The sequence below is a fragment of the Mobula birostris genome, chromosome 12 (genome assembly GCF_030028105.1).
Source record: "Mobula birostris isolate sMobBir1 chromosome 12, sMobBir1.hap1, whole genome shotgun sequence".
Classification (NCBI taxonomy): Eukaryota; Metazoa; Chordata; class Chondrichthyes; order Myliobatiformes; family Myliobatidae; genus Mobula; species Mobula birostris.
The window spans coordinates 37,272,439-37,300,380 of record NC_092381.1 but is presented as its reverse complement, the minus strand read 5'-3'; the positions used below and the strand labels follow the sequence as shown (position 1 = coordinate 37,300,380).

Here is a 27,942-nt window from a genome sequence, read left to right as displayed (position 1 = left end):
GTGCAGTAATGTAGAATAATTGAAAGAGCTTCCAAAAAAAGACAAGGGAAAGAAATGAGAGCATGAAATTACTCTGAAGGTTTATCTGCTATGCTCCTAAGATACAAAAGTAAATGGTTTCTAAACCAAAATATAAAGTAAATACAGTCAACTGTTTGACCAGATAGAGCTTTAAATAAATGTCATGTAGAAAGAATAGACTACTAAATAAACATCTTCCAAAGATACTGCAAGAAAGATGAGCTACCTTACCATTGGCACTTGATTTATTGCTGAGGCCTTTAGTTTTTCCTTTACTTGTTGGGCAATCTCTCTGAGGTAGGGGAGAGAAAATTCCCTGAACTGCTCATATCCCAAATGGCCAGCATGAGATTCAAACACTTGCAGTGCCTGTGAAACAAAAAAAGGAAGTTATTTCAAAGAAGAGAGAAATAAAATACATCAGAAACTCTGATACAACATTTTATTCATAATTCTTTCTAGTACAAGGTCACCAGCCTTCACTAACCCATAATCAAATCTCATTTTCAACATATATCAACCACAGATTTTTCATTCTGCTTTTAAAGAGCAACATGATCTTGTTGAACGGTGGGGCAGACTAGAGGGGCTGATTGACCAATTTTGAATCACGCCTCTTATACTGTCAGCATTTGACAAAATCAAGCACTGTTTTATTCTTGTAAAAAATACTCACACACATGCGCTTTCTTGTAGGGATCAGTGTAAATTTGATGCAGAAGTCATGGCTAATTTTTCGTCCTTTGTTCTGAAGGCACTGGGGCAGCTTCTGAGGAGCCACTACCAAGGCACAGCTGATAGCAACTAATAGCACTGACAAGGGGTCGATGCTAGCTCCTATAAGCTTCTGGTTCTCCCAGTTAGAAAATAATCTTAAATCAAAAACAAGAGATTCTGTAGATGCTGGAAATCTAGAGTCATCATCATCATTATGTGCTGTGTCCTATGACGTGGGTGATCATGGTCTATGACCATGATTGTTCTTGGGAAATTCTACAGAAGTGGTTTGCCATTGCCTTCTTCTGGGCAGAGTCTTTACAAAACAGGTCACCCCAGCCACTATTGATAATTTTCAGAGATTGTCTGCTTGGCGTCAATGGGCACATAACCAGGATTAGTGATAGGCACCAGCTGCTCATATGACCATCCACCATCTCCCATGCCTTCACGTGACATTCACTGTTAGGGGGGTGGGGGGTGGGGGGAGGCTAAGCAGGTGCTACACCTTGCCTCAGGGTGACCTGCAGCTAGCGAAGGGAAGCAGTGCCCTACATCTCCTGTGGCAGAGATGTATCTCCATGTCACCACTCCAGGAAATTCAGAGTAGTGTACACAAAATGGTAGAGGAACTCAGCAGGTCAAGCAGCATCTATGGAAAAGCATCGAGAGAGACAGGAAGAGGACAGCCATCCGCAGTACCACTGATGCAGCAGAGAGGGCCTCAACATGGCTGTAGTTCAAAAGAGGAAAGCCAAGGAGTCATAAGTAGCTAGCTACCTGATCTAGGGTCTGATCAGCCCCGGCTGGGTCACCTGGAGGAGGGTGTATGATGTTGAAAGACCCGAAACACCTGATGATTCCAGGAATATTACTGAAGATGTGTCCAGAGGCATCAATAGATGTACGCACACAGAAAAGAATACAGAGTCGATGATTCAGACAGAAACCCTTCATCGGGACACTGAAGCCCTTTTTATGAAGCTATCACTTTGGTTGGTGGACATGTGATAGCAGGGTTGCTCATGTATAAATCATCTCAACTGGGAACCTATTGTAAACTATATCATTTTTATTACAAATATCAAGATTAGAGTACAAGATGTGGGGAAACTCACTGCCTCTTCCAAATCGCAGCCTTGCAATTCATCTCAGTAAGTAATCACAGAGCTGATAGCACATGGCAGGAAGGCTATTCGGTTAGATTCTATACTAGTTCTAAGCAAGATCCATAGTACTAACCTTACTTCCTTACCCTTTTTTCATTACCCTAACAATTCATTCCTCTTAGATAATTTTGCAGCTCACTTTTGAATGATCCAATTGAATGACTTACCAGCAGTGCATTCCATAAGACCATAAGACATTGGAGCAGAATTAGACTATTTGGCCCATCAAATCTGCTCCACCATTCCATCATAGCTAATTTATTATCCCTCTCAAGTCGAGTCTCAACTTCATCCTCCTGCCTTCACCCTTTGATGTCCTGTTTGATCAGGAACCTATCAACCTTGGCCTTAAATATACCCAGTGACTTGGACTGCACATCTGTCTGTGGTAATAAATTCCACAGATTCACCACCCTCTGCCTAAAGAAATTTTTTCCACATCTGTGTTCTAATCAGATGTCCCTCTATTCTGAGGCTGTGTCCTCTGGTCCTACTCTCCCCCATTACAGGAAACATCCTCTCCACATCCACTCTATCTAGGTCTTTCAATATTCAATGGTTTCAATGACATCACGCCCTTCATTCTTCTAAACTCCAGTGAGTTCAAACGTAGAGCCATCAAATGCTCATATATTAACCCTTTCATTCCTCCAATGCAAGCACTAATTTTCTTTGATAAGGGACACAAAACTGCTCTCAATACTGCAAGTGTGGTCTGACCAATGCCTTATACAGCCTTAACATTGCATCCTTGCTTTTGTATTCTAGTCCTTTTGAAAGGAATGCTAACTTTGCATTTGCCTTCTTAACACCAACTCAACCTGCAAGTTAACTTTTAGGGAAACGTGCACTCAGACTCCCAAGTCCCTTTGCATCTCTGATTTTTGAATTTTTTACCCATTTCGAAAATAGTCTACATCTTTATTGCTTCTACCAAAATGTATGACCGTACGCTCCCCTACACTATATTCCACCTGCTACTTCATTGCCCATACTCCCAATGTGTCTAAGTCCTTTTGCAGACACCCTGCTTACTCAACACGACCTGCCCCTCCACCCATTCAGGGCCCCAAACAGTCCTTCCAGGTGAGGCAACACTTCACCTGTGAGTCGGGTGGGGTGATATACTGCATCCGGTGCTCCCGATGTGGCCTTTCATATATTGGCGAGACCTGACGCAGACTGGGAGACTGCTTTGCTGAATACCTACGCTCTGTCCGCCAGAGAAAGCAGGATCTCCCAGTGGCCACACATTTTAATTCCACATCCCATTCTGACATGTCTATCCATGGCCTCCTCTACTGTAAAGATGAAGCCACACTCAGGTTGGAGGAACAACATCTTATATTCCGTCTGGGTAGCCTCCAACCTGATGGCATGAACATCGACTTCTCTAACTTCCGCTAATGCCCCACCTCCCCCTCGTACCCCAACTGTTACTTATTTTTATACACACATTCTTTCTCTCACTCTCCTTTTTCTCCCTCTATCCCTCTGAATATACCCCTTGCCCATCCTCTGGGACCCCCCCCCCCTTGTCTTTCTTCCCGGACCTCCTGTCCCATGATTCCTCTCGTATCCCTTTTGCCTATCACCTGTCCAGCTCTTGGCTCCATCCCTGCCCCTCCTGTCTTCTCCTATCATTTTGGATCTCCCCCTCCCCCTCCCACTTTCAAATCCCTTACTCAGTCTTCCTTCAGTTAGTCCTGACGAAGGGTCTTGGCCTGAAACGTCGACTGCACCTCTTCCTACAGATGCTGCCTGGCCTGCTGCGTTCACCAGCAACTTTGATGTGTGTTGCTTGAATTTCCAGCATCTGCAGAATTCCTGTTGTTAACAATAAAACCATGCTGACTTTGGCTTATTTTGTCATGCGCCTCCAAAACCTCATACTTAATAATAGACTTCAACATCTTTTCAACCACTGAAGTCAGACTAACTGGCCTATAAATTCCTTTCTTCTGCCTCCATCTCTTCTTAAAGAGTAGAGTGACATTTGCAATTTCACAGTCCTCTGCAACCAGTCCAGAATCTTGTGATTTTTGGAAGTTTATTACTAATGCCTCCACAGTCTCTTCAGCTACCTCTTTCAGAACCCTGGAGTGAAGTCCATTTGCACACACTCCAGACACTAACCACTTGTCAGAAAAAGGTGCCTCCTTTGTGCTTTTAGCCATGTCCAGAGTATTGAGCCTTTTGCTAATGGGAGTGGCTTCTCTCCTTTAACCCCGTTTAGACCCTCATTACTTTTGACACTTTCATCAGGACCCCTCAACCTCAACCCCCTCTGCACCAAAAGCAGCTCAATTTCTCCAGTCTATCCACAAAGACCTTCACTGTTGGAATTGTTGAACAAAATCCTTTACTGCACCTTCACATCTTTGCCGAACTCCAGCATCCGGAACTGGAATGAAAAATCCAGTTGTGGCCAGTGTTTTTTAAAAAAGTGCCAAGACAATTCCTCACAGTTAAAACCTCAAAACAACTTGGAAAACCAAAAAAAAAGAGGCACCTCCTGTCAATGAAGCAGGAGATATTCCTCTAGATCTTATTCCAGTTTTGATCTATTGTCTGAGGCTGTCAAGTAGATTGACAATGGTGCCATGAAACCCAGATTACAAGAGCGTTATATCCATCAAGTCACTCGCCCATAGAACTTATGGCAATATAATAATACAGCCAAAAAGATTAGAGTTAGAGTTATACAGCATGGAAACAGGCCCTTTGGTTCAATTGGTCTTTCCTCCCTATTGGTCTCAGTTGCCAATGCTTGGCCCATAACACACCAAGCCCCTCCCTCCAGGTGCCTGTCCATATGCTGCTTAAATGTGGAAACTGTATCTGCCTCAACCACTTCCACTGGCTGCTCATTCTAGCTATGCACTACCCTCTCAGTTCTCATTTACATCTCTCCCCTTTAATCTTGCACCTGTACCCTCTAGTTTTAGACTCAGTGCTGAAGACTGTGACTGTCCACCTTATCCATGCCCCTCATGATCTTATAAACTACTACACGGCCACTCATCATTCTACAACAATCCAGCGAATTAATATCCAACTTGGCCAATCGCTCCCTATAACTCAAGCCCTCTAGTCCAGGCAAGATCCTTGCAAGTCTCTTCTGCCCCCTCTCCAGCATGACAATGTCCTTCCTACAACAGAAACTGTACACAATACTCCAAATGCTGCCTCACCAAGACTTGTACAACTCATTTCCCTACTCTTGAACTTGATGGCCCAATTAATAAAGACTAACAGGCTAAACATCTTCTTCATCACCTTGTCCACTTGGGGGCATTTTTGATTGACAACACTTAGTGCTCTGCCATTCAATGCACAAGTCCTACCCTGACTTGACTGTCCAAAATATCACCTCACACTTATCCATTTGTCATTTCTCAGCCCATCTCCCTAACAGATCAAGATTTCTGTAATTCATTATAATCTGCTTCACTTATCATCATGACCCCCCCCCCCCCATTCTGTATCATCAGCAAACTTCCCAAGCCTGCCTTGTTCATTCACATCCAAATCATTTAGATAAAAATGAATAACAGAAGTCCCAATACTGACTCCTGGAGCACCCACTAGTCACAGACCTCCAGTCAGAATCAGCCTTCAACCATCATCCTAGGCTTCCCATCATCTAGCCAATTGTAGATCCACTTTGCAAGCTCCCTCTGAATCCCATACATTCTATCCTTCCACATCAGCATGACATGCGGGACCTTCTCAAAGGCCTTACTAGCGTCAACACTGACGATATCCACTGCCTTAACTTCACCCATCCCTTCAGTTGAAACAGTTCAAGATTTGTCAGACAAGACCTTCTATACACAAAACCATGCTGACTCTTCATGATAAGGCCTTGACTACCCAAGTGAAGGTAGTTCTTGTCCTCAGAATCTCCTCTAGTAACGTCCCTATAACTGAAATCAGGCTCATCAGCTTGTCCTCGCTATCCTTCTTGAACAATGGAACATCATTAGCCATCCTCCAGTCTTCTGGATTTCACCAGTGGCTAATGAAGAAACAAATCTCTACAAAAGCCTCCATAATTTCTTCCCTGCACTTGGTCAGGCCTTAGAAATTTTCTCAACTTAATGCACTTCAAAGCTGTAAATACCTCCTTCCTCATAACGGACTTTTGATCCAAAACTTTACAACTTGTTACCCTCATTTCTCTGACATCTGAATTATTCTCCTTAGCAAACACCAAAGAGAATTAGACATTAAATATCCCATCCTTCTCCTGTAGCTCCACACATCGGTGACCCTAGTCACCCTTTTACTGTTAATTGCAAAGGCATCAAATCATTCTCACAGATAGGCAATGATAAAAAAAACAGTAACAGTTGCTAAACCAGTCTCTTAGGCAAACCATATGCAGCTATGCAAAGTTCACTTCCATTATTTGAATGAAGTACATAGTACAATTGCTCAATAAAGCAATACCTACAAACTCAAATCCATTACATCAACAATGCATAAACGAGATTGTTGCTGACAGGATTGCAGTAAAACTGACTGCTCCAAGTAACACAGCTTCTTAAAGAGGACATACAGAATGCACACACTATTTTTCTCTTATGTTCCAAATGGGCCTGTCTCAGCACATAGCAACATTGTGATTAAGCATAACAGCCATCAAATTTCTTGAGGAAGATAGTTGTATGGACTGAAGTTATTACCCCAGTAAATGGCCATAGTATAAAATTTTAAATGAAAGGTGTCCAATAATAGTGCGGTATCAAACTATAAATAATAAAAAAACTCAACAATTCCTTTTCCTTCCCTACAGATGCTGTTTGACCTGTTAGGTTCCTCAAGCTGTTTGTTTTATTTTGCTCCAGTTCTGCTTCAAAAGAACATTATTGATTGAGGATTAGGAAGGAACCATGAAAACTCCATTGGTGTCTAATAATGTTACCTCCCAAATGGAGACTGAAACTTTTTAGCTTTCATAGCTGATTGTCACATAATCTTCGTCCATCTAACGCCCATCAAGTGTAGCATTGCTTCTTTAACCTTATTGCTGAACAGGCACAACATTCAAGACTGTGTGTAAGTGCTGCCACCCAGTGGTGATTTTTTGATATTGCCAGGCAATATCAAAATGAAGTTCAAAGTTCAATAGTGTTAGCATCATCATTCCTAACTTTCAGTTTGGAAGCAATAGAACAACAGCTTCCTATTTGAAGTAACTGTCAATTCCTGAACAAGGATAACAAATACTCAAGAGCACTGCTGTTCCATCACAAAAATGACTGTCACAGAAAATATAAATAAACGTTGATTCTGAAGGAATTTGATTAAAAAAATTGAGCTATCCCTTACCTGAGCTCCTGCTGCCACTTGTCCCACCAGATAATTAATGATAACATTGGTGAGAATTTTCAATAGCTTATGACAGACTAGAGGATGTTGATATAGCCAGCGTTTTGCTTTCGACATTGTATTTGAGCCACCTCCTTCTATCATGTAAGCCATCAAAGTCCACTATAAGAAATAAAATGAAACTCATTTTCCAATTATTTATTGTAACTAACAACTCATTTTTAATTGCTATTCATCCCTCCTGAAAAACAAAAAGATTATGGGGCTTGGCAGATGGAAAGGAATCTCCCCTTTTCGTAGCACGGTCAGAACTAGGAACTGGAATGTATCAATCTGATCAATCATATGTTGGGTAAAAATTAAATGGAAAATAAACTGCTGCAACAACTCAGCGGGTCAAGCTGCATCTGTGGAGACAAATGTTCTGGGTCAAGACTTACATCAGGCCAGAGTGTTGACCACTCCTTTGCCTTCACAGATGCTGCTTGACTCACTGTATATTTCCAATAATTTACTTTTACTCCAAATTTCAGCATCTGCCATCTATTACGACTCCAAATCATAGTATTGAGTGTGGCTTTTATTGGTAGTAGTTGAATACCCACGGAAACACATGGACAATAAACTGTGTAATTTTGATTTTCGTTTGCATTGTGATGGGGCGTGTCAGTTGTGGTTGGCAGCTCATCTAAGAGAAGGAAAATTCTAATCTCAAACCTCTGCTGCCTTACAGCTATCCCACTCATGGGGACTTCTGGAGTAAATCCAGAGGAAAATTCTGTAGGTGGAGTCCCGAACGCAGTCCTACATTGAGTTCAATGCTAACTGGCAACTCCAGACATCCCACCTTGCAAAAACTCATTTCAGGGAGGTAGCACCATCAATTTTCGGGAGATTTCCGGGAGAGGTGGGATGTCTGCAATAGAGTAGCTCCTTAGCAGCTAGCCAGCTAGTTTAAATAACGTTAGCTATACTAATGAACGAACGACACCTGTTAAACTCACCTCAACATGTCTTTTACATTTTAACCCACCATGGGCAATAGAAATGTCACTGTTGCAAACAGTACAGCGAGCAACACTGTCATTATTTTGACCCCTATTAGGCAGGGGTACACTTTAGTGTAGTCTGGGGTGACGTACATTTTATATATTTTTTTGGAACACTCTGCGATGGCGCGCTCTTGCTCTCTTGCTCGTGCTCTCTCTCTCTCTCGTGGTCACTCGCGCGCTCTCTCCCTCTCTCACTTGCCTTCTCGCTCGCTCCCTCGCGCGCTCGCTTGCCTTCGCTCTCGCGCTCTCTCTTGCTTTCTCGCGCTCGCTCTCAAAAAAATTGATTTCCGTGATATTGTATATAATTTGTGGGCATCAGGGAGCCACTATTAACATGCAGGAGACTCCCGGACGTTCCGGGAGAGGTGGGATGTCTGCAACTCCCACAATGCTGCTGGTGCCAAACTGTATGGGTCTCTGACATTCTTTTGAATTCATCAGCTATGAGGAGAGGGGAAGCCTGCTGTATGGGGAACAACTTGTTCTCTGTATTGTACTGCCCTGGCTTGTGTACTGAACGTAGATAGCTAGTATACAACATCCATGGTTGACCATGACCAAGGGAATCCTCATGTGAGACAATAACTTCTTCAAAAGTATAGTGTAGAAAGTGGAAGAGATGTTTCTAATGGCAATAAAAGTACCTTCAATTTTGAAATCTTAGCTACATTATGAAAATAAAATTACCCTATTTATAACCTTCACTTAAATACTGATAAAATTCTACATAAATGCTGCAAACTACTTTAGGTTGTTTAATTTGTTAGAGCTTGTGCTGTTCACTATGAAGGCTTGTCACTTTCACCCCAGTTAGTACAATTGTAATGTTTTTCCAGCATACCGGGGCTCCCGAGAAGCCGATAAGAGGAACATCTCCCTTCAGCTTGTGACGAGTCAATGTTATAGCTTGGAACACATATGCCAGCTTCTGATTTACATCCACGTTCTCATTCAGTTTCTCAAGATCAGCAGGTTCATTCAGTGGCTCTGGAAACGTAGGACCTTTACCTGGAACCATAGTCACCTCCATCCCCAGTGCCTTAAAATTTAAAATAAGTAGAAAACAGTTCAAATGTAACAAAAAAAAACTTCAATTAGGTTTGCTGATATCAAAATGTTTGGGATGGTAATGGGTACTTAGGCCTATATCTGAAAATGAATTTCAAAAAAATCATATTCACATTGCATAATCATAGTAATTAAAAGCAAACTTCAGATATTTATTCTAGCAGTTCCTATTTGAAGATTCAACATTTGTGCTGGATTAAAGTGTCACTTAGCTGTCACGAATGTGACTTAAGTAGTTATCAGGCCCAGATTCACATTCACAAATTGTCTGTTGCCTCACTTTAGTGGCATTTATATTTATGGTTGTCACTAATATTCTTGACAACATGAATAAACAATGTTTAGTAAATAAGCAGCTTTTAATCTACACCAAAAAATGATAGCACTGTACAACCATGCACCCAGCAGAGTGAAAACAGTTCTATAATCCATAAGTGCGAGAACGATTAAATGAAATAAAACCTTATTGTCCACATGTAAAAATCTCCCTCATGCAATTATACTAGATTATAGAAGGCTAGAGATTAAATCGTATGTAGAAAAGATCCTTTGCTATGCTATATCCAATGGGTAACAGCTGAACAGTGGCAGAGCCAGCCCTTCCACAAGTGAGATACACTGCCTGAAAACATCAGCTCAGCGTGGTCACTTTTTCAACAAATGTATACACTGGTCAATAAAGGACACTACATTTGCGCCTGAGACACACACGCAACGTTTTAGGAAAAGCTTTTTCTCCTCCGCCATCAGAGTTCTGAATGGTCCATGAACTCATAAACATTACTTCACCTTGTTGCACTACTTATTTTTTATTATTTCTTATTGCAACTTACAGACATTTTAATTATGTATTGCACTGCTGTTGCAAAACCAGTTTCATGATATTTCAATGATAATAAACCAGATTCCGATTCTGTTTCAAAATCAAAAAAAAAATGGCACTTGTGTGTCTTACCTGGGGAATAACCAAGATGTCAGAGAAAATGATAGCAGCATCTAATGGGAACCGCCTGAGGGGCTAAATGAGAAAGATACTCTCATTACAAATAGGTTAATACTGTACAGAATCCAAACTGAAAAGGGCAAGCACAGTAATGTCAGATTGTTTACTAAAAGTGGAATCGTTTATTTAAATTTGAATAAAGAAAAACTGATCTGACTCAGTACATTTAGTAAGTTTTACCTATTCAAATCTATTCTGCTGACAGAAAACTGATAACCTGAAGTAAGAAGTCACAGGAACCCAAGCAGAACAGTTAAAACAGGATCACTTCTATCCCCGACCTCCGTAGACAAATAAATAGGAATGCACATTTAGAAAGATGAAAGGGCTTTAAAATGTAAGCTTGTGTATTGTTAGCTTGTGAAATTCTGGCATGGACATTGAATTCACAGTCTCTGACTCAAAAATGAACGCCATAATGCTGACAAATTTCCATTTTCCAAGACAAAAGTACGGCAGTCAAAAATATTCAAAGAAATTATATTGAAATTACTTCAATTCTTGGTTGCAATGATTTCTTTTTCAACTTGTACATTCTCGATCTGGAAGATGTTTCTTTACATTTGATAGTATCAAATCAAGTGACGGTGATAAGGAAAGTGTTTCACTTTTCAATGCAATACCACCTTTTCTGGATAATTGGAGTTTAAAGAGTCCGATTTCTTAATATATACAAGATTCTCTGTTTGACCAACTTACCTGCAATGTCAACTCACAGCAGATCGCCGGAGTGCGACAGGTTGTGAAGAAATCCTGAGTTGCTCGGGTCTCTCGGAATTCTGTGAGAAAGAACAGAAAAGAGCTCATCTACTAAAGCAGCATCGAGCATATTGGAATCCATTGTTGGGTACAGCAACTCATTTACCAGGAAATAACATGTATTGGGAGCATAAATTGGCAACTGATTTACTCAGGAAAAGCACATCAGAAATGTGGATACTGTTTAGAAAGCACTTGCGTGGCATTCTGGATTTGGACTGTTGAGGTAGAGAAAGGATGGCAGGTTGAAGGAACCATAGTTGACAAGAGATGCGGAACATAGAATAGGAAGAAAAAGCATACTTAAGGATTAGGAAGTAAGGGTCAGACAGGGTTCCAGAGAAGGTAGCCAGGAAGGAGCTGAAGAAGGGATTTAGGAAAGCTCGGAGTAGAAACGAGAAGGTCTTGGTGAGTAGGATCAAGGAAAATCCCAAGGCATTCTACACATTCATAAATAACAAGATGATACCTCAAGTAAGGATAGGACCAATTGGGGATAAAACAGGAAGCATGCCTGGAGTCAGAGGAGTCAAGAAAGGTCCTTAATGAATACTTTGCTTTAGTACATGGTATTGGGGGTAAGGTATTGATGTGGATAGAGAATTGGTTGGCAGACAGGAAGCAAAGAGTGGGAATAAACGGGACCTTTTCAGAATGGCAGGCGGTGACTAGTGGGGTACCGCAAGGCTCAGTGCTGGGACCCCAGTTGTTTACAATATATATTAATGACTTGGATGAGGGAATTAAATGCAGCATCTCCAAGTTTGCGCATGACACGAAGCTGGGCGGCAGTGTTAGCTGTGAGGAGGATGCTAAGAAGATGCAAGGTGACTTGGATAGGTTAGGTGAGTGAGCAAATTCATGGCAGATGCAATTTAATGTGGATAAATGTGAAGTTATCCACTTTGGTGGCAAAAACAGGAAAACAGATTATTATCTGAATGGTGGCCGATTAGCAAAAGGGGAGGTGCAACGAGACCTGGGTGTCATTATACACCAGTCATTGAAAGTGGGCATGCAGGTACAGCAGGCAGTGAAAAAGGCAAATGGTATGCTGGCATTCATAGCAAGAGGATTCAAGTACAGGAGCAGGGAGGTACTACTGCAGTTGTACAAGGCCTTGGTGAGACCACAGCTGGAGTATTGTGTGCAGTTTTGGTCCCCTAATCTGAGGAAAGACATCCTTGCCATACAGGGAGTACAAAGAAGGTTCACCAGATTGATTCCTGGGATGGCAGGACTTTCATATGATGAAAGACTGGATGAACTAGGCTTATACTCGTTGGAATTTAGAAGATTGAGGGGGGATCTGATTGAAACGTATAAAATCCTAAAGGGATTGGACAGGCTAGATGCAGGAAGATTGTTCCCGATGTTGGGGAAGTCCAGAACGAGGGGTCACAGTTTGAGGATAAAGGGGAAGCCTTTTAGGACCAAGATGAGGAAAAACTTCTTCACTCAGAGAGTGGTGAATCTGTGGAAGTCTCTGCCACAGGAAACAGTTGAGGCCAGTTCATTGGCTATATTTAAGAGGGAGTTAGATATGGCCCTTGTGGCTAAAGGAATCAGGGGGTATGGAGGGAAGGCTGGTACAGGGTTTTGAGTTGGATGATCAGCCATGATCATACTGAATGGCAGTGCAGGCTCAAAGGGCTGAATGGCCTACTCCTGCACCTATTTTCTATGTTTTCTATGTATTCACCAGTGAGAGGGACCTTGATGAATGCGAGGACAACAGCTGATATGCTGCAACATGGTAATAATTTTTTTTAAAAAAGAGGATGTGCTTGAACTTTAGTAAAACACGAGGACAGATAAGTCCCTGAGGCCAGAGAGGATACGAGATCATAAGATATAGGAGCAGAATTAGGTCACTTGGCCCATCGAGTCTGCTCTGCCATTTCAACATGGTTGATCCAATTTTCCTCTCAGCTCCAATCTCCAGCCTTCTCCCCATATCCCTTCATGCCCTGACCAATCAAGAATCTATGAATCTCTGCTTTAAATATACATAAAGATTTGGCCTCCACAGCTGCCTGTGGCAAAGAATCCCACAGATTCACCACTCTCTGGCTAAAGAAGTTCTTCCTCATCTCCGTTCTAAAAGGATGCCCTTCTTTTCTGAGATTTTGCCCTCTGGTCTTAGACTCTCCCATCATAGAAAACATGCTGTCCACTTACACTCTTATCAAGGCATTTCACCACTTGACAGCTTTCAATGAGGTCACCCCTCATTCTACTGAATACCAGCGAATATAGGCCCAGAGCTATCAAATGCTCTTCAAATGACAAGCCATTAAATCCTGGAATCATTTTCGTGAACCTCCTCTGAACCTCTTCAGTTTCAGCACATCCTTTCTAAGGTAAGGGGCCAAAAACTGTCCACAACACTCCCAGTGAGGCCTCACGAGTGCTTTATAAAATTTCAACATTACGTCCTTGCTTTTATATTCTAGTCCTCTTGAAATAAATACTAATATTGCATTTGCCTTCCTCACCACACACTCAACCTGCAAATTAACCTTTAGGTTTAGGGAATCCTGCACAAAGACTCCCAAGTCCCTTTGCACCTCAGTTTTTTTGTATTTTCTCTCCATTTAGAAAATAGTCAACCCTTTCATTCCTTCTCCAAAGTGCAAGACCATACACTTCCCGACACTGTATTCCATTAGCCATTTCTTTGCCCATTCTCCTATTCTGTTTAAGTCCTTCTGTGGCCTCTCTACTTCCTCAAATCTACTTGCCCCTCCAGCTATCTTCATTTCATCTACAAACTTTGCAATAAAGCCGTCAATTCCATCATTCAAATCATTGACATACAAAAAAAGAACTGGTTCCAACACAGATCCCTGTGGAGCACCACTAGTCACCAGCAGCCAGCCAGAAGAGGCTCCCTTTATTCCCAATCTATGCCTCATGCCAATCAGCCACTGCTTTATCCATGCTGGAATATTTCCTGTAATATCATGGGCTCATAGCTTCTTAAGCAGCCTCATGTGTAGTATCTCGTCAAAGGAAAATCCAAATACACAACATCAACTGATTCTCCACTGATCTATCCTGCTTGTTACTTCTTCAAAGAATTTCAACAGATTTGTCAGACAAGATTTTCCCTTGAGGAAATCATGCTGACTACGGTCTATTTTATCATGTACCTCCAAGACCTCATCCTTAATAATACACTAGATTACTATAGGAAGTGAGGGAAGAAATTGCTATGATTTAATGATGATTTCTGGGTCCTCACTGGCCACAGGAGTAGTACCAGATAATTGGAAGTTGGCAAACTTTATTCCTTTGTTCAAGAAAGGTACTATGGATAACTCCGGAAATTATAGACCTGTGGGTCCTATGTCAGTGGTGGGCAAACTATTGGAGAGGATTCTTACAGCCAGGATTTATGAGCATTCGGAGAAGCATTGCCTTAATATGAATAGCCAGCATGACTTTGTAAGGAGCAGGTCACGCCTCATGAACTTGATTGAATTCTTCGAGGCAGTGAATAAGCAAATTGATAGAGCAGTGGATATGAATTTCATTAAGGCATTTGACAATGTCTATTTATTTATTTACTTACTTAGAAATACAGCACAGAACAGGCCCTACCATCCCAACGAACTGCACCATACAGCAATCCACCTATTTAACCCTAGCCTAATCACAGGACAATTTACAATGACCAGTTGACCTACTAATCAGTAGGTCTTTGGACTATGAGATGAAACTGAAGCACCTGAAGGAAACCTATGTGGTTCTTGGGGAGAACGTGCAAACTCCTTACAGACGGCACAGGAATTGAACTCTGAGATGCCCCACGTTGTAAAAGCATTGTGCTAACTGCTAGACTACCGTAGTGTTCCTCATGGTAGGTACATTCAGAAAGTAAGGAGAAATTGGATTCAAGGAAATTTGGCTGCGCAGATTCAGAGTTGGCTTACCTACAGAAGGCAGAGTAGATGGAGATGGAGTAGCAGTAGATGGAGCATATTCTGCCTGGAGGCTGGTGACAAGCGGTGTTCTGCAGAGATCTATTTTGGGACCCGATGAAGGGTCTCACCCCAAAACATTGACTTTTTATTCCTCTCCATAGATACTGCCTGACTTGCTGAATTCCTCCAGCACTCTGCGTGCACTACTCTGGATTTCTAGCATCTGCAGAATCGTGCGTTTGTAGAGACAATTTTTTTTTTTTTAAAAACACAGCGAGTGGTGGTTGCATGGAATGCCTAACAGTGGTGGTGGTGGTGGTAGAGACAAATACATCAGGGAAATTTCAGAGACTCATATGGGGGCACTTGGATAAAAGAAAGTTAGAGAGGTATGTGAGAGAGAAGGGTTAGAGTGTTCTTAGATTAGGTTAAAAGGTTGGAACAACATCTTGGGCTGAAGGGCCTGTAAGTTCTAGATACCATGGCCTAACATTTCGTCAATTTTTAATTTTAAAAGCTGTTGAAGAGTTGTGGGGAGATAAAATGGTTTGGAAATGGCCTTGTGTTTGCAATTCCCTTCATAGACTATTCCAAAGTTGTATTACGTTGTTCAGGGGATGCTATCTATTCCTGCATTCTATTTTATGATCAGGTCTGGAAGGCAGTGTGTACCTGGACAGACTAAAGAATGGTGCAAGGGTTAGGTAATTAGCAGAATAAGCAACATGGCAGTGACAAATGACAATCTGAAAGGGTGAATATCCTACTTGGTGTTAAGGTAAAAAGCTATTGCAAAACAGATTGGTGGGACTGCAAGACACCAGCAGCCCTAGTCCATATTAAAAGCAATAGCACATGAACAAACAAGGAGAATATAAATTTAATTAATTTAAATATTAATTTATATGGGGACTTCATCTATATTAATAAAGCGACTTCAAAGGAAGTCTAACCATACATTAAGTGAGATATGGACAAATTGAACATGAAAAACAAATAACATTCTAAAATTTCCTTTTCTGTATTCTGCTGACAACATATATTATTTTGGACCTAAGCATATGCTAATTCCTAGCACCATAAAAGAGGGGTGTCTTAGTAGTGATGATTAAAAAAAATCCTGTCTGGCTCGCCTTGGTTCTTCAGAGAAAGATATTTGAAAGCTTAAAAGGAAGAAGAATATTCTAAGAACAGCCCCCATCCTCGTGGCATGGCACAGCCTTGATCCAAGCATGGCGCAAACTACCAAACTGCAAAAGGTGATCAAAGCTACATTTACTCAATTATGCCAAAGAACCCTGGTATAACTGAAGTCAATGGATATCAAGAGGAACACTATAATGGCTGGATTCATACCACTCAAAAACAAAATGGTTCTGGATGCTGGGGGACAGCTGGCTCAGCCACAGGACAACAGTGTAGATGTTCTTCAGGACAGAATCCTGCCATAGCCGCCCTCAGCTACATTAGCCAATGATCTTCCTTCCATCATAAAATTATTTATGGAATGTTTTCTGATGATTGCAAGATGTTCAGTTCCACCCAAAACTTAGAAAGTGAAGTAGTCTATACCCACATACAGCAAGATCTGGAGAGTATTCAGCCATGGGTTGATGAGTGACAAGGAACACGTGGACCACTGAGTAGCAACTCAGCTGATTAACCACACCATCGCTACAAGAGCTCCATATCTGAGCTTCCTGCAGCAAAGGGTCACCTCATAACACAACAAACCTTTCCACCATGTACAATACAAATCAGGCCTATGGGGCAATGGGCTTTACTTGCCTGAATTAATGCAGCTGAACACAATTCAATACAAAGCAGACCACTAGATAGACAACTCCATTCACTACACAGCTGCAATGTATTAACATCGATAAAATCATGACCTGCCTCTCATAAAGCCAGCAAAGTTTCAGGTTTCTGGGAATACACATCTCAGAAGACCATACATGGTCCACTAACAGCACAACAATAGTTAAGAAAGCACAGCAACGCTTGTTTTTCCTCAGGACGCTGAAGAAAGCTGGTCCACCTGAACAGATGCTGGTGAGCTTTTACCGCTGCACCATAGACAGCATCTTAACATACTGCATCTCTGTGTGGTATCTCAGTTGTGCAGCAGCTGATAGGAAAGCACTTCAGCTGGTCGTCTCTAGCGCACAGAAGATCATCGGGACACAGCTCCCAGCCCTGGAGGACACCTACAGCTCACACTGCCTAAGGAAACATACAAGCATCTGTAAGCATAATACACACCCATGCAATCATCTGTTTGAACTTCTTCCATCTGGCAGTCATTATAAGATTTTCTATGCCTGTACCTCTAGACTGAAAAATAGCATTTTCCCCAGAACTATTACTGCTCTGAACCAATCGATCAAGCATCATCCATAAATTGTTATATTGCTACTTTAATACTGGTTTTATGGCTGCCATGCACCTGAGTTGCGCTTTTATACTGCTGGACATTGCTTGTACTGGCTGGTTACTTGATTTTATTTATTGTTTATTTATTTTATTTGTTGTTTTATAGCATTGAGTACAAGAGTTGCAAACTCATTTTCGCCGTATTGGTGCATGACAAATTGTACTATGCAATGACAATAAAGATATTTCATTTCATTTCAGACTATCCCCAATCAAGCCATACTTCTCAAAATACTTGTAAATCCTGTCTTTAAGAATTCTCTCCAATAGTTTGCTCACCACCGACATAAGACTCACTGGTTTGCAGTTACTTGGCTGAGCTAGTCCAAAAGCAGCACCAAACCCTGTAACTCTTCAAGTAGAAACAAGAGTAACAGGCTCCAGAGAACACTACCACTTGCAGGTTCCCCTCCAAATCACACCACAATTCTAACCTGAAAATGTACTGCGGATATTTCATCATCACTACATCCAGAGAAACAGCAAAAGCTCAAGCACCTCACCCTTATTCTTGAAGGCAACAGAGACTAGCATTAAATACTGGTTCTCACAAAGATTCCCCCCCCCAAAAAAAAGGATTAAAATTGATAAACATCTTCTGTCACAGGTCTTCTGAAATCATAATAGATAATGCAAAATAATTTAGAAAAGCAGCTTGGCTCAGAGCTGGCTCATACCTAAATATTTTAATGGTTGGCGAGAGAAAGTACTCAGCCGAGTGTGTCACTTGGGAGAGGTCCCGAGTTCAGGAAGTCTTGAGAGTTACTCCACAGTTACATAACAAGTGTTTCGAGGAAGTTACTGTGCTGGAGAATTTTCAAACTTCACACCAGGACTTCAAATTCAAATGAATTTGATACACTTAAGATCTGCCCGACACTTACTGACTTAATGGTTCTGTTCCTTACCTGGGAGATACCTTCCCGCTTGCCTCATACACCAGACAGGAACATAATCAGTCACTTCACCCCATGCTGCTTTGAGAAATGTATCATTTTTCAGGGCAGGAAAATCTTTGGATCTGAAAAATCATTCCAATAAATGCAAATAAAAAGTTGCATAAGTACAGAAATTTTTAATAATGATTCAAGGATTCAAAGCATATTTATTATCAAAGAATGTATAAATTATACACCTTGAAATTTGTCTGTTTATAGGCAACCACAAAGTAAGAAACTTGAATAACCAAATTAAAAAAGGCAAAAAAACAAAAACCACTGTGCAGAGAAAGAGAGAAAAAAAACACAGTGCAAACAATAGAAGCAAGCCAACATCATTCGCACCAGACTGAGTCCAGGATCCACTCCCAGAGCAGCTGGAGTTGGCCCAAGCCTTGGTGCCTAGTTTTCACACCAGCGGGGCTAAACACACAACAGCTGGACCAGTTCACAGTCTGTTTGCTGCAGCGAAAGGAATGAACATTCGTGAGAGAGCGAGCAAAATCAGCCCGACCCTTGCCTCCATACCAGACACTCAGAATTCCAGTCTACCTGGGCTGATATTTAAATTGTCCAAGCACCAGGTAGTGCCACAGTCTAGGACCTGAATCCAGGTGCTCCGATATGCCTGGGCCGCTCCGCCCGAAGCCGTTCACAATCTCACCAATTCGGCTCTGCACTTGGAGCGATCCAACCTTGCACCTGGGTTAGGTGGCCAGGCATCGAAAATTCCACGTTGATTCCTCTCCAAATCACTCACTCCACCTCATGCAGCGATATCACCAACTCAGTCGGCAACCCCGGCTCAAACAAGTTGCAGCTCACAATGCCCCAGCACAGCTTATCCCCTAGACCAGCCTCCTCACTGTATGTGGCAATAGTTCACCACAATTTGCTTTATGAAAGATATTATAAATAATGTTTTTAGTCGATTCTCTTGCCTTATGATTTACCAGTAAGCCGTTGCACATCTTCAGTAGCGCCATCTTAAACTGGAATAATTTTATCAATACTAATAACAAAATCAACTCTCCATTAAAATATTCTTCATCACATTTGATCAAGCTCTCTAAATCTTCTGTGTAAAATATCACATTACAATACAATATAGAAAAAAGTAAAAAAGTATACACATGTATATTAAATAGTTATATCAAAAAATAGAGCAAAAAGAAAAAGGTAGTGTTCATGGGTTCAATGCCCATTTAGAAATCAGGTAGCAGAGGGGAAGAAGCTGTTCTCAAATTGCTGAGTGTGTGCCTTCAGGCTAGAGTACCTGGGAAAGGAGGAGGAGAAGATGGCGGCATGACGCAGCACGTGCGGCCTCTCTGGTGATGATATCTGTTATCTGTCAAGTAGGGTGCCGTGCACAATCCTGATTTGATGGAGGCAGACATGAGAGCACGGAGGAACATCTGGTGAAACTTCTGAAATGCCTGTTTCGCTGCTGCTGCTACTGTGTGATCCGAAATCTCCGGAGGGGAAGGCCCCGAGTCCTCGGCTTTGCCTGTTGCTCGGCAGCCGGGGCGGGGTCGAAGCCCTCGGCAGAGATGGTACTCGGTGCTGGAGGGCTGGTCGGAAGCTCGAAATTTTCAGACAGACTCAGAGTCGGACTGTGGTCGGGTGCTTCCGGGATGCTGCATCGGCAAGTTTGCGGCGCTGAAAGCTCATGGCAGGAAGAGTTTCTCCCTTCTACCATCTGCATGAGATGTTGAGGCTATCGGGACTTTGAGACTTTCTTTTACCATGCCCATGGTCTGCTCTTATCAAATTACGGTATTGCTTTGTACTGTTGTAACTATATGTTATAATTACGTGGTTTTTGTCAGTTTTAGTCTTGGTCTGTCTTGTGTTTCTGTGATATCATACTAGAGGAACATTGTATCAATTTTTATGCATGCCTTTCTAAATTACAATAAACGAGGACTGACTGTCCTCATAATCTAATCTAATTCTTCCTGAGGGTAACAATGAGTAGAGGGCATGACCTCCCCAGAAACATATCTACATTTCCTTCCAACACAAATTGCCACTCAGCTTAGTATCCATACCATGCTCAGATACAATACACATTCGTTCTGTCATCCACTAACCTCTATCCACATTACTAATAGTGTTCTCTCACTGAGTGATGGCCTTCAAAGGAATTACAGACAAATACATTAAGTGTTTGCAAGGTAACTTTCAAGCTAAAATGCTCTTTTTAATTATTTATAAATCAATTGCATTCAACCTAGGAGGCAAATAGAGCCTAGTATGGCTGGCAACTACAGACAGAAATTAGTGTGGATTTGACCTTCAACTTGTTTTGCATTTACACTTCTTGGGTTAAATCCAGAAACAATTTTTCACAGAGTAAAATAAAACAATAACATTTAAAATCAAGTTCCTCTTGTCAGCAACAGGCAATTCCTTGAATGTTTCTAGTTTTCAAAGTAAAAGTAAACACAACGCAAAGCTCAGTGCAAAATGCTCTGCCGTTCATATGTTTGTAAAAAAAATTGTAGACAAAAAACATCAATGGATTTATTAGCAAGTGGAAACAAACTAACCTTTCAGTTATAATGAGCTTAGGTATGATCGTAGGTTGTTATAGGACTTTTCCTCTCCTGTACTTTTATTTCATGCTGCCCCTTAGCTAACAGGAGAGGCATCTAGGCCACTAACTTTATCAAGCTGGGCAGACACTAAACCCCACCAAAGAAGCAGGGTGCACAAGTAACTGCACATGGAATTATGATTGTAAATCAGTAACCCAATAACAGTCTATTGAGTTATAAGAGTACTATGGTTGCACCTTATTTTTGACCATTCATGCAGATATATAGTCTCTATACTTCTTTAATGTTTCAAACCAAGTTACAAAACATACTTCCTTTGGATAAAATATAAAAGCAGAAAAAAAATGAAGTTTTTTTATTTTCCTTTCAGCATGTCTGAAGTTTTTACAGTCATTAAGTACTTTAAGTGCAGGGTGTATCTTAATGTTTAAAAAGGATGCATTTAATTACATGGGTACAGCAAGCTCTCAGTTAACAGTCATGTTGTAACAAGTGGATAATTTCCTTTAGTGTTTTGAGTTGAAGGATAAATACTGCCCAGAAATTATTGTTCTGCAAAGCAATGCTCTGGATTTTTTTTTTAAAAAACTCTCATTCAGGGGACATAATCTTATTTTTAAGATGATATTTTTTGACAGTGCAGCACTCCACCAGTACCACGCTTGATTTTGAATAAAACCCATTTCTGTGACTATATTGCTATCTTCTTATTAAAGCATAAAATGTACAGACACTGCAAAAAGAGAACACATATACTGCAAATGAATTACACACAAATATTACTTTGCGGACTCAAAGCTGGAATAATAGGTTTTCTGAACCATAATTCTTCATTTTGTTTGAATTTGGGGGGAAAAAAAAACTGGAAATAGTCTTGGCAATGATAACAATAAAAGGAATCAAACTGATGCAAACATCCAACTGCTTCAAAGAGGATATCTGCCGTGCTCATTGAGTTGCTGAAATGTAACACCAGTCCCTCTACTTGTGGTTGAATCTTAATACCTGCTGAAATGGCTTAGCAAAACTAAGTAAAATAAATTCGCAGTTAACTCAGGGATTTTCATTTCAATCTTATATTAAATCAAAGGTACTTGTATTGTCAATCAAATGGCATACAGTGGCGCTAAAAAGTTTGTGAACCCTGTAGAATTTTCTCTATTTCTGCATAAATATGACCTAAATGTGATCAGATCTTCATGTAAGTCCTAAAATGAGATAAAGAGAACCTAATTAAGTAAATAAGACAAGAAAAATTATACTTGTTCACTTATTTATGAGAAAATGATCCAATATAACATGTATTTGTTGGAAAAAGTATGTGAACCTTGCTTTCAGTGACTGGTGTGACCCCCTTGTACAGCCATAACTTCAACCAAAACTTTCTGGTAACTGTTGATCAGTCCTGCACAGAGGCTTGGAGGAATTTTAGGCCATTCCTCCTTACAAAACTCCTTCAGCTCTGGGATGTTGGTGGGCTTCCTCGCATGAACTGTTTGCTTCAGGTCCTTCCACAACATTTTTATAGGATTAAGGTCAGGACTTTGACTCGGTCATTCCAAAACACAAATTTTCTTCTCTTTTTATACCATTCTGTTGTTAATTTACTTGTCTTTCAGATCAATGTCTTGTTGCATTATCCAACTTCTATTAAACTTCAGATGATGGACTGTTACCCCGATATTCCCCTGTAAAATGTCTTGATACAATTTTGAATTCATTGTTCGCTCAACAATTGCAATCTGTCCAGTCCCTGAGGCAGCAAAACAGCCCTAAACCAAGATGTTCCTTCCATGTTTCACAGTTGAGATGAGGTTTTGGTGTTGATGTGCAGTGCCCTTTTTCCGCTAAACATAGCCATGTGCATTTCTTCCAAAAGTTCAACTTTTAGAAACCATAGAAATCATAGAAAACTACAGCACAGAAACAGGCCTTTTGGCCCTTCTTGGCTGTGCCGAACCATTTTCTGCCTAGTCCCACTGACCTGCACACAGACCATATCCCTCCATACACCTCCCATCCATGTCTGTCCAATTTATTCTTAAATGTTAAAAAAGAACCCCCATTTACCACCTCATCTGGCAGCTCATTCCATACTCCCACCACTCTCTGTGTGAAGAAGCCCCCCCTAATGTTCCCTTTAAACTTTTCCCCCCTCACCCTTAACCCATGTCCTCTGGTTTCTTTCTCTCCTTGCCTCAGTGGAAAAAGCCTGCTTGCATTCACTCTATCTATACCCATCATAATTTTATATACCTCTATCAAATCTCCCCTCATTCTTCTACGCTCCAGGGAATAAAGTCCTAACCTATTCAACCTTTCTCTGTAACTGAGTTTCTCAAGTCCCGGCAACATCCTTGTAAACCTTCTCTGCACTCTTTCAACCTTATTTATATCCTTCCTGTAATTTGGTGACCAAAACTGAACACAATACTCCAGATTCGGCCTCACCAATGCCTTATACAACCTCATCATAACATTCCAGCTCTTATACTCAATACTTCGATTAATAAAGGCCAATGTACCAAAAGCTCTCTTTACGACCCTATCTACCTGTGACGCCACTTTTAGGGAATTTTGTATCTGTATTCCCAGATCCCTCTGTTCTACTGCATTCCTCAGTGCCTTACCATTAACCCTGTATGTTCTACCTTGGTTTGTCCTTCCAACGTGCAATACCTCACACTTGTCTGTATTAAACTCCATCTGCCATTTTTCAGCCCATTTTTCCAGCTGGTCCAAGTACCTCTGCAGGCTCTGAAAACCTTCCTCACTGTCTACCACACCTCCAATCTTTGTATCATCAGCAAATTTGCTGATCCAATTTACCACATTATCATCCAGATCATTGATATAGATGACAAATAACAATGGACCCAGCACTGATCCCTGTGGCACACCACTAGTCACAGGCCTCCACTCAGAGAAGCAATTCTCTACTACCACTCTTTGGCTTCTTCCATTGAGCCAACGTCTAATCCAATTTACCACCTCTCCATGTATACCTAGCGACTGAATTTTCCTAACTAACCTCCCATGCGGGACCTTGTCAAAGGCCTTACTGAAGTCCATGTAGACAATATCCACTGCCTTCCCTTCATCCACTTTCCTGGTAACCTCCTCGAAAAACTCCAACAGATTGATCAAACATGACCTACCACGCACAAAGCCATGTTGACTCTCCCTAATAAGTCCGTCTATCCAAATGGTTGTAGATTCTGTCTCTTAGTACTCCCTCCAATAACTTACCTACTACTGACGTTAAACTTACTGGCCTATAAGTTCCCGGATTACTTTTCCATCCTTTTTTTAAACAACTGAACAACATGAGCCACTCTCCAATCCTCTGGCACCTCACCCATAGACAGCGACATTTTAAATATTTCTGCCAGGGCCCCCCGCAATTTCAACACTAGTCTCCTTCAAGGTCCAAGGGAACACCCTGTCAGGTCCTGGGAATTTATCCACTTTAATTTTCCTCAAGACAGCAAGCACCTCCTCCCTTTCAATCTGTACAGTTTCCATGATCTCACTACTTGATTCCCTTAATTCCATAGACTTCATGCCAGTTTCCTTAGTAAATACAGACGCAAAAAACCTATTTAAGATCTCCCCCATTTCCTTTGGTTCCGCACATAGCCGACCACTCTGATCTTCAAGAGGACCAATTTTATCCCTTACAGTCCTTTTGCTCTTAATATACCTGTAAAAGCTCTTTGGATTATCCCTCACTTTGACTGCCAAGGCAACCTCATGTCTTCTTTTAGCCCTCCTGATTTCTTTCTTAAGTATTTTCTTGCACTTCTTATACTCCTCAAGCACCTGATTTACTCCCTGTTTCCTATACATTTCATACAACTCCCTCTTCTTCTTTATCAGAGTTGCAATATCCCTTGAGAACCAAGGTTCCTTATTCCTATTCACTTTGCCTTTAATCCTGACAGAAACATACAAACTCTGCACTCTCAAAATTTCTCCTTTGAAGGCTTCCCACCTACTGATCGCATCTTTGCCAGAGGACAACCTGTCCCAATCCACGCTTTTTAGATCCTTTCTCATCTCTTCAAATTTGGCCTTTTTCCAGTTCAGGACCTCAACCCTAGGACCAGATCTATCCTTGTCCATGGTCAAATTGAAACTAATGGTGTTATGATCACTGGAACCAAAGTGCTCCCCTACACAGACTTCCGTCACTTGTCCTAACTTGTTTCCTAACAGGAGATCCAATATTGCATCCCCTCTAGTTGGTCCCTCTATATATTTATTTAGAAAACTTTCCTGAACACATTTTACAAACTCTAAGCCATCTAGACCCCTAACAGTATGGGAGTCCAAATCAATATATGGAAAATTAATATCCCCTACCACCACAACTTCATGTTTCCTGCAGTTGCCTGCTACCTCTCTGCAGATTTGCCCTTCCAAGTCTCGTTGACTATTGGGTGGTCTGTAATACAATCCCACTAATGTGGCCATACCTTTCCTGTTTCTCAGCTCCACCCATAAGGACTCAGTAGACAAGCCCTCTCATCTGTCCTGCCTGAGCACTGCTGTAATATTTTCCCTAACAAGCAATGCTACTCCCCCACCTTTCATTTCTCTGCCTTGATCATATCTGAAACATCGGAACCCTGGAATATTAAGCTGCCAGTCCTGCCCCTCCTGTAGCCAAGTTTCACTAATTGCTATAAGGTCATAATTCCACGTGTCAATCCACGCCCTCAACTCATCCGCCTTCCCCGCAATACTCCTAGCATTGAAATATATACACCTCAGAAGATTTTTACCACCACTCACAACCCTTCTATTAGCAGATTTGCTTGAACTTTTAACATCATTTATTTTCACCCCAGCCACACTGTCAGCTCTGGCACTCTGGTTCCCATCCTCCTGCAAATCTAGTTTAAAGCCTCCCCAATAGCACTAACAAACCTCCCTGAAAGGATATTGGTCCCCCTGTAATTCAAGTGTAACCCATCTCTCTTGTACAGGTCCCACCTGCCCCAGAAGAGGTCCCAATGATCCTGAAATCTGAAACCCTGCCCCCTACACCAGTTCCTCAGCCATTTGTTCATCCTCCAGAGCATCTTATTCCTACCCTCACTGGCACGTAGCACAGGTAGCAATCCTGAGATTACCACCCTTGAGGTCCTGCTTTTCAACTTCCTACCAAGCTCTCTATACTCACTCTCCAGGACCGCCTCACTCTTCCTTGCTATGTCATTGGTACCGATGTGCACCACGACATCTGGCTGATCACCCTCCCACTTCAGAATGTCATGCAATCGATCAGAGACATCCTTGACCCTGGCACCCGGGAGACAACAAACCATCCTGGATTCTCTGTCACGACCACAGAACCTCCTATCTGTACCTCTAACTATCGAGTCCCCTATCACTACCGCTCTCCTCTTTTTCCACCCTCCCTTCTGCACTGCATAGCCAGACTCAGTGCCAGAGATCCGGTTACTGCAGCTTGTCCTAGGTAAGTCATCCCCCCCAACAGTATCCAATGTGGTATACTTGTTGTTGAGGGGAATGGCCACAGGGGAACCCTGCTCTGCCTGCCCTTTCCTCTTCCCTCGCCTAACAGTGACCCAATTTCCTGTCCTCTGCTCCTTTGGCGTAACTACCTCCCTGTAGCTACTATCTATAATCTCCTCCTTCTCCTCATGATTTTGTCTCATCTGTTCACAGAACATTGTCCCAGAAGCATTGTAGAAGATCCAAGGGGTCTTTTACAAACTTGAGACATGGAGAAATTTTTTTTTGGAGAGCAGTGGTTTCCTCCCTGGTGTCCTTCCATGAACACCACTCGTGTTCAGTGTTTTTCTCATGATGGATACATGAACAAAGCCTTTAGCAAGTTCTAGAGATTTCTGTAGGTCTTTTGCTAATACCCTTGGGTTCTTCTTCACCTCCTTCAGCATTGTACGCTGTGCTCTTGGTGTGATCTTTGCAGGATGCCCACTCCTAGGGCAAGCATTCTTTCCAGTTTAATAATGTCATCCCGAATAAGGGTGATCAGAACTCTGCACAATACTCAAAGTGCTGTCTCACCAATATCTTCTATTAAGTTGGTCATAACTTTTCTTTACATCCACCTTCTTATAGATCAATGTTAATTAATCAGAGAATAATTTCCTACAGTCCACTGAACCCAAAAGACAGTGATAGGCAGGAAAAAGAAAAAAAGCTCTGGAATTTTTTTTTTATTGACTGAGATGGGTAAAGTAAAACTGAAAAACTGCGGAGCATACAGCTTAGATCAATCTGATTGTGTCTACCAAAATTGTCAGCTGGTACAATGCTGATAGAAATGACGACGCCCTTTGTTCCAGATAAAAAGCATGTTGCAAGCTGGTTAACTGAAGAATCAAGATTCTGGGAAGTGGACTGGGGAGGGTAATAACTGGAAGAACACCCAGAGACCACATAGCTGCACTCAAACATCTGCTCCAGAGAAACTGCCATTATTAATATATGCATGGCACTACTCCTCAAGATAGTTAACACCAGCATGTAGCTCCAATGAGTGTAAAATCAAATTAAACCTTCACTTATTTTTTCTTGATACAAAGGTGGGATTAAGTATAGGAGCACATATGACTTCTGCTCTTACTTCATGAAATGATCTGTTTCTTTATTAAGCTAATTGACTGATAACTCTGAATATGGTGAAACTTTTGCAAATAAATATCGAAGAAATCAATCATTCATGTTCTGGCCTTTGTATAAGGCACCATGATGTGCAGCTTAGACATAATGCAGAATAAGTAGGAAGCAAAACCATTGAGCAGAGAGATCATGTTAAAACTTTATAAGCCTCTGGTAAGGCCACAATTGGAGGATTAAATCTAAATATGATCTCCACATTTGAGAAAGGAAGAATGTCAAAGACATACAGCACAGAACCAGACCCTTCAGACCAATTTGTCCAGGCTGACCAAGACAC

At 41.5% G+C, this 27,942-nt stretch overlaps 1 protein-coding gene across 2 annotated transcripts in view; it reads right to left on the bottom strand.

The window, feature by feature from the left end:
- The window catches only part of urod (uroporphyrinogen decarboxylase), a 59,353-nt gene that overhangs the window by 28,541 nt on the left and 2,870 nt on the right, over positions 1-27,942 (bottom strand). For both annotated transcript variants that reach the window (XR_011887983.1, XM_072273635.1), the window contains exons 2-7: positions 18,397-18,509; positions 11,067-11,146; positions 10,320-10,382; positions 9,138-9,335; positions 7,245-7,406; positions 253-390 (exon numbers count right to left, since the gene is read on the bottom strand). Coding sequence is in view for 1 of the 2 variants with exons in the window: in XM_072273635.1 (XP_072129736.1) it covers positions 253-390; positions 7,245-7,406; positions 9,138-9,335; positions 10,320-10,382; positions 11,067-11,146; positions 18,397-18,509 (754 nt within the window). In the remaining variant the exon portion in view is untranslated. The remainder of the gene's footprint in view (positions 1-252; positions 391-7,244; positions 7,407-9,137; positions 9,336-10,319; positions 10,383-11,066; positions 11,147-18,396; positions 18,510-27,942) is intronic.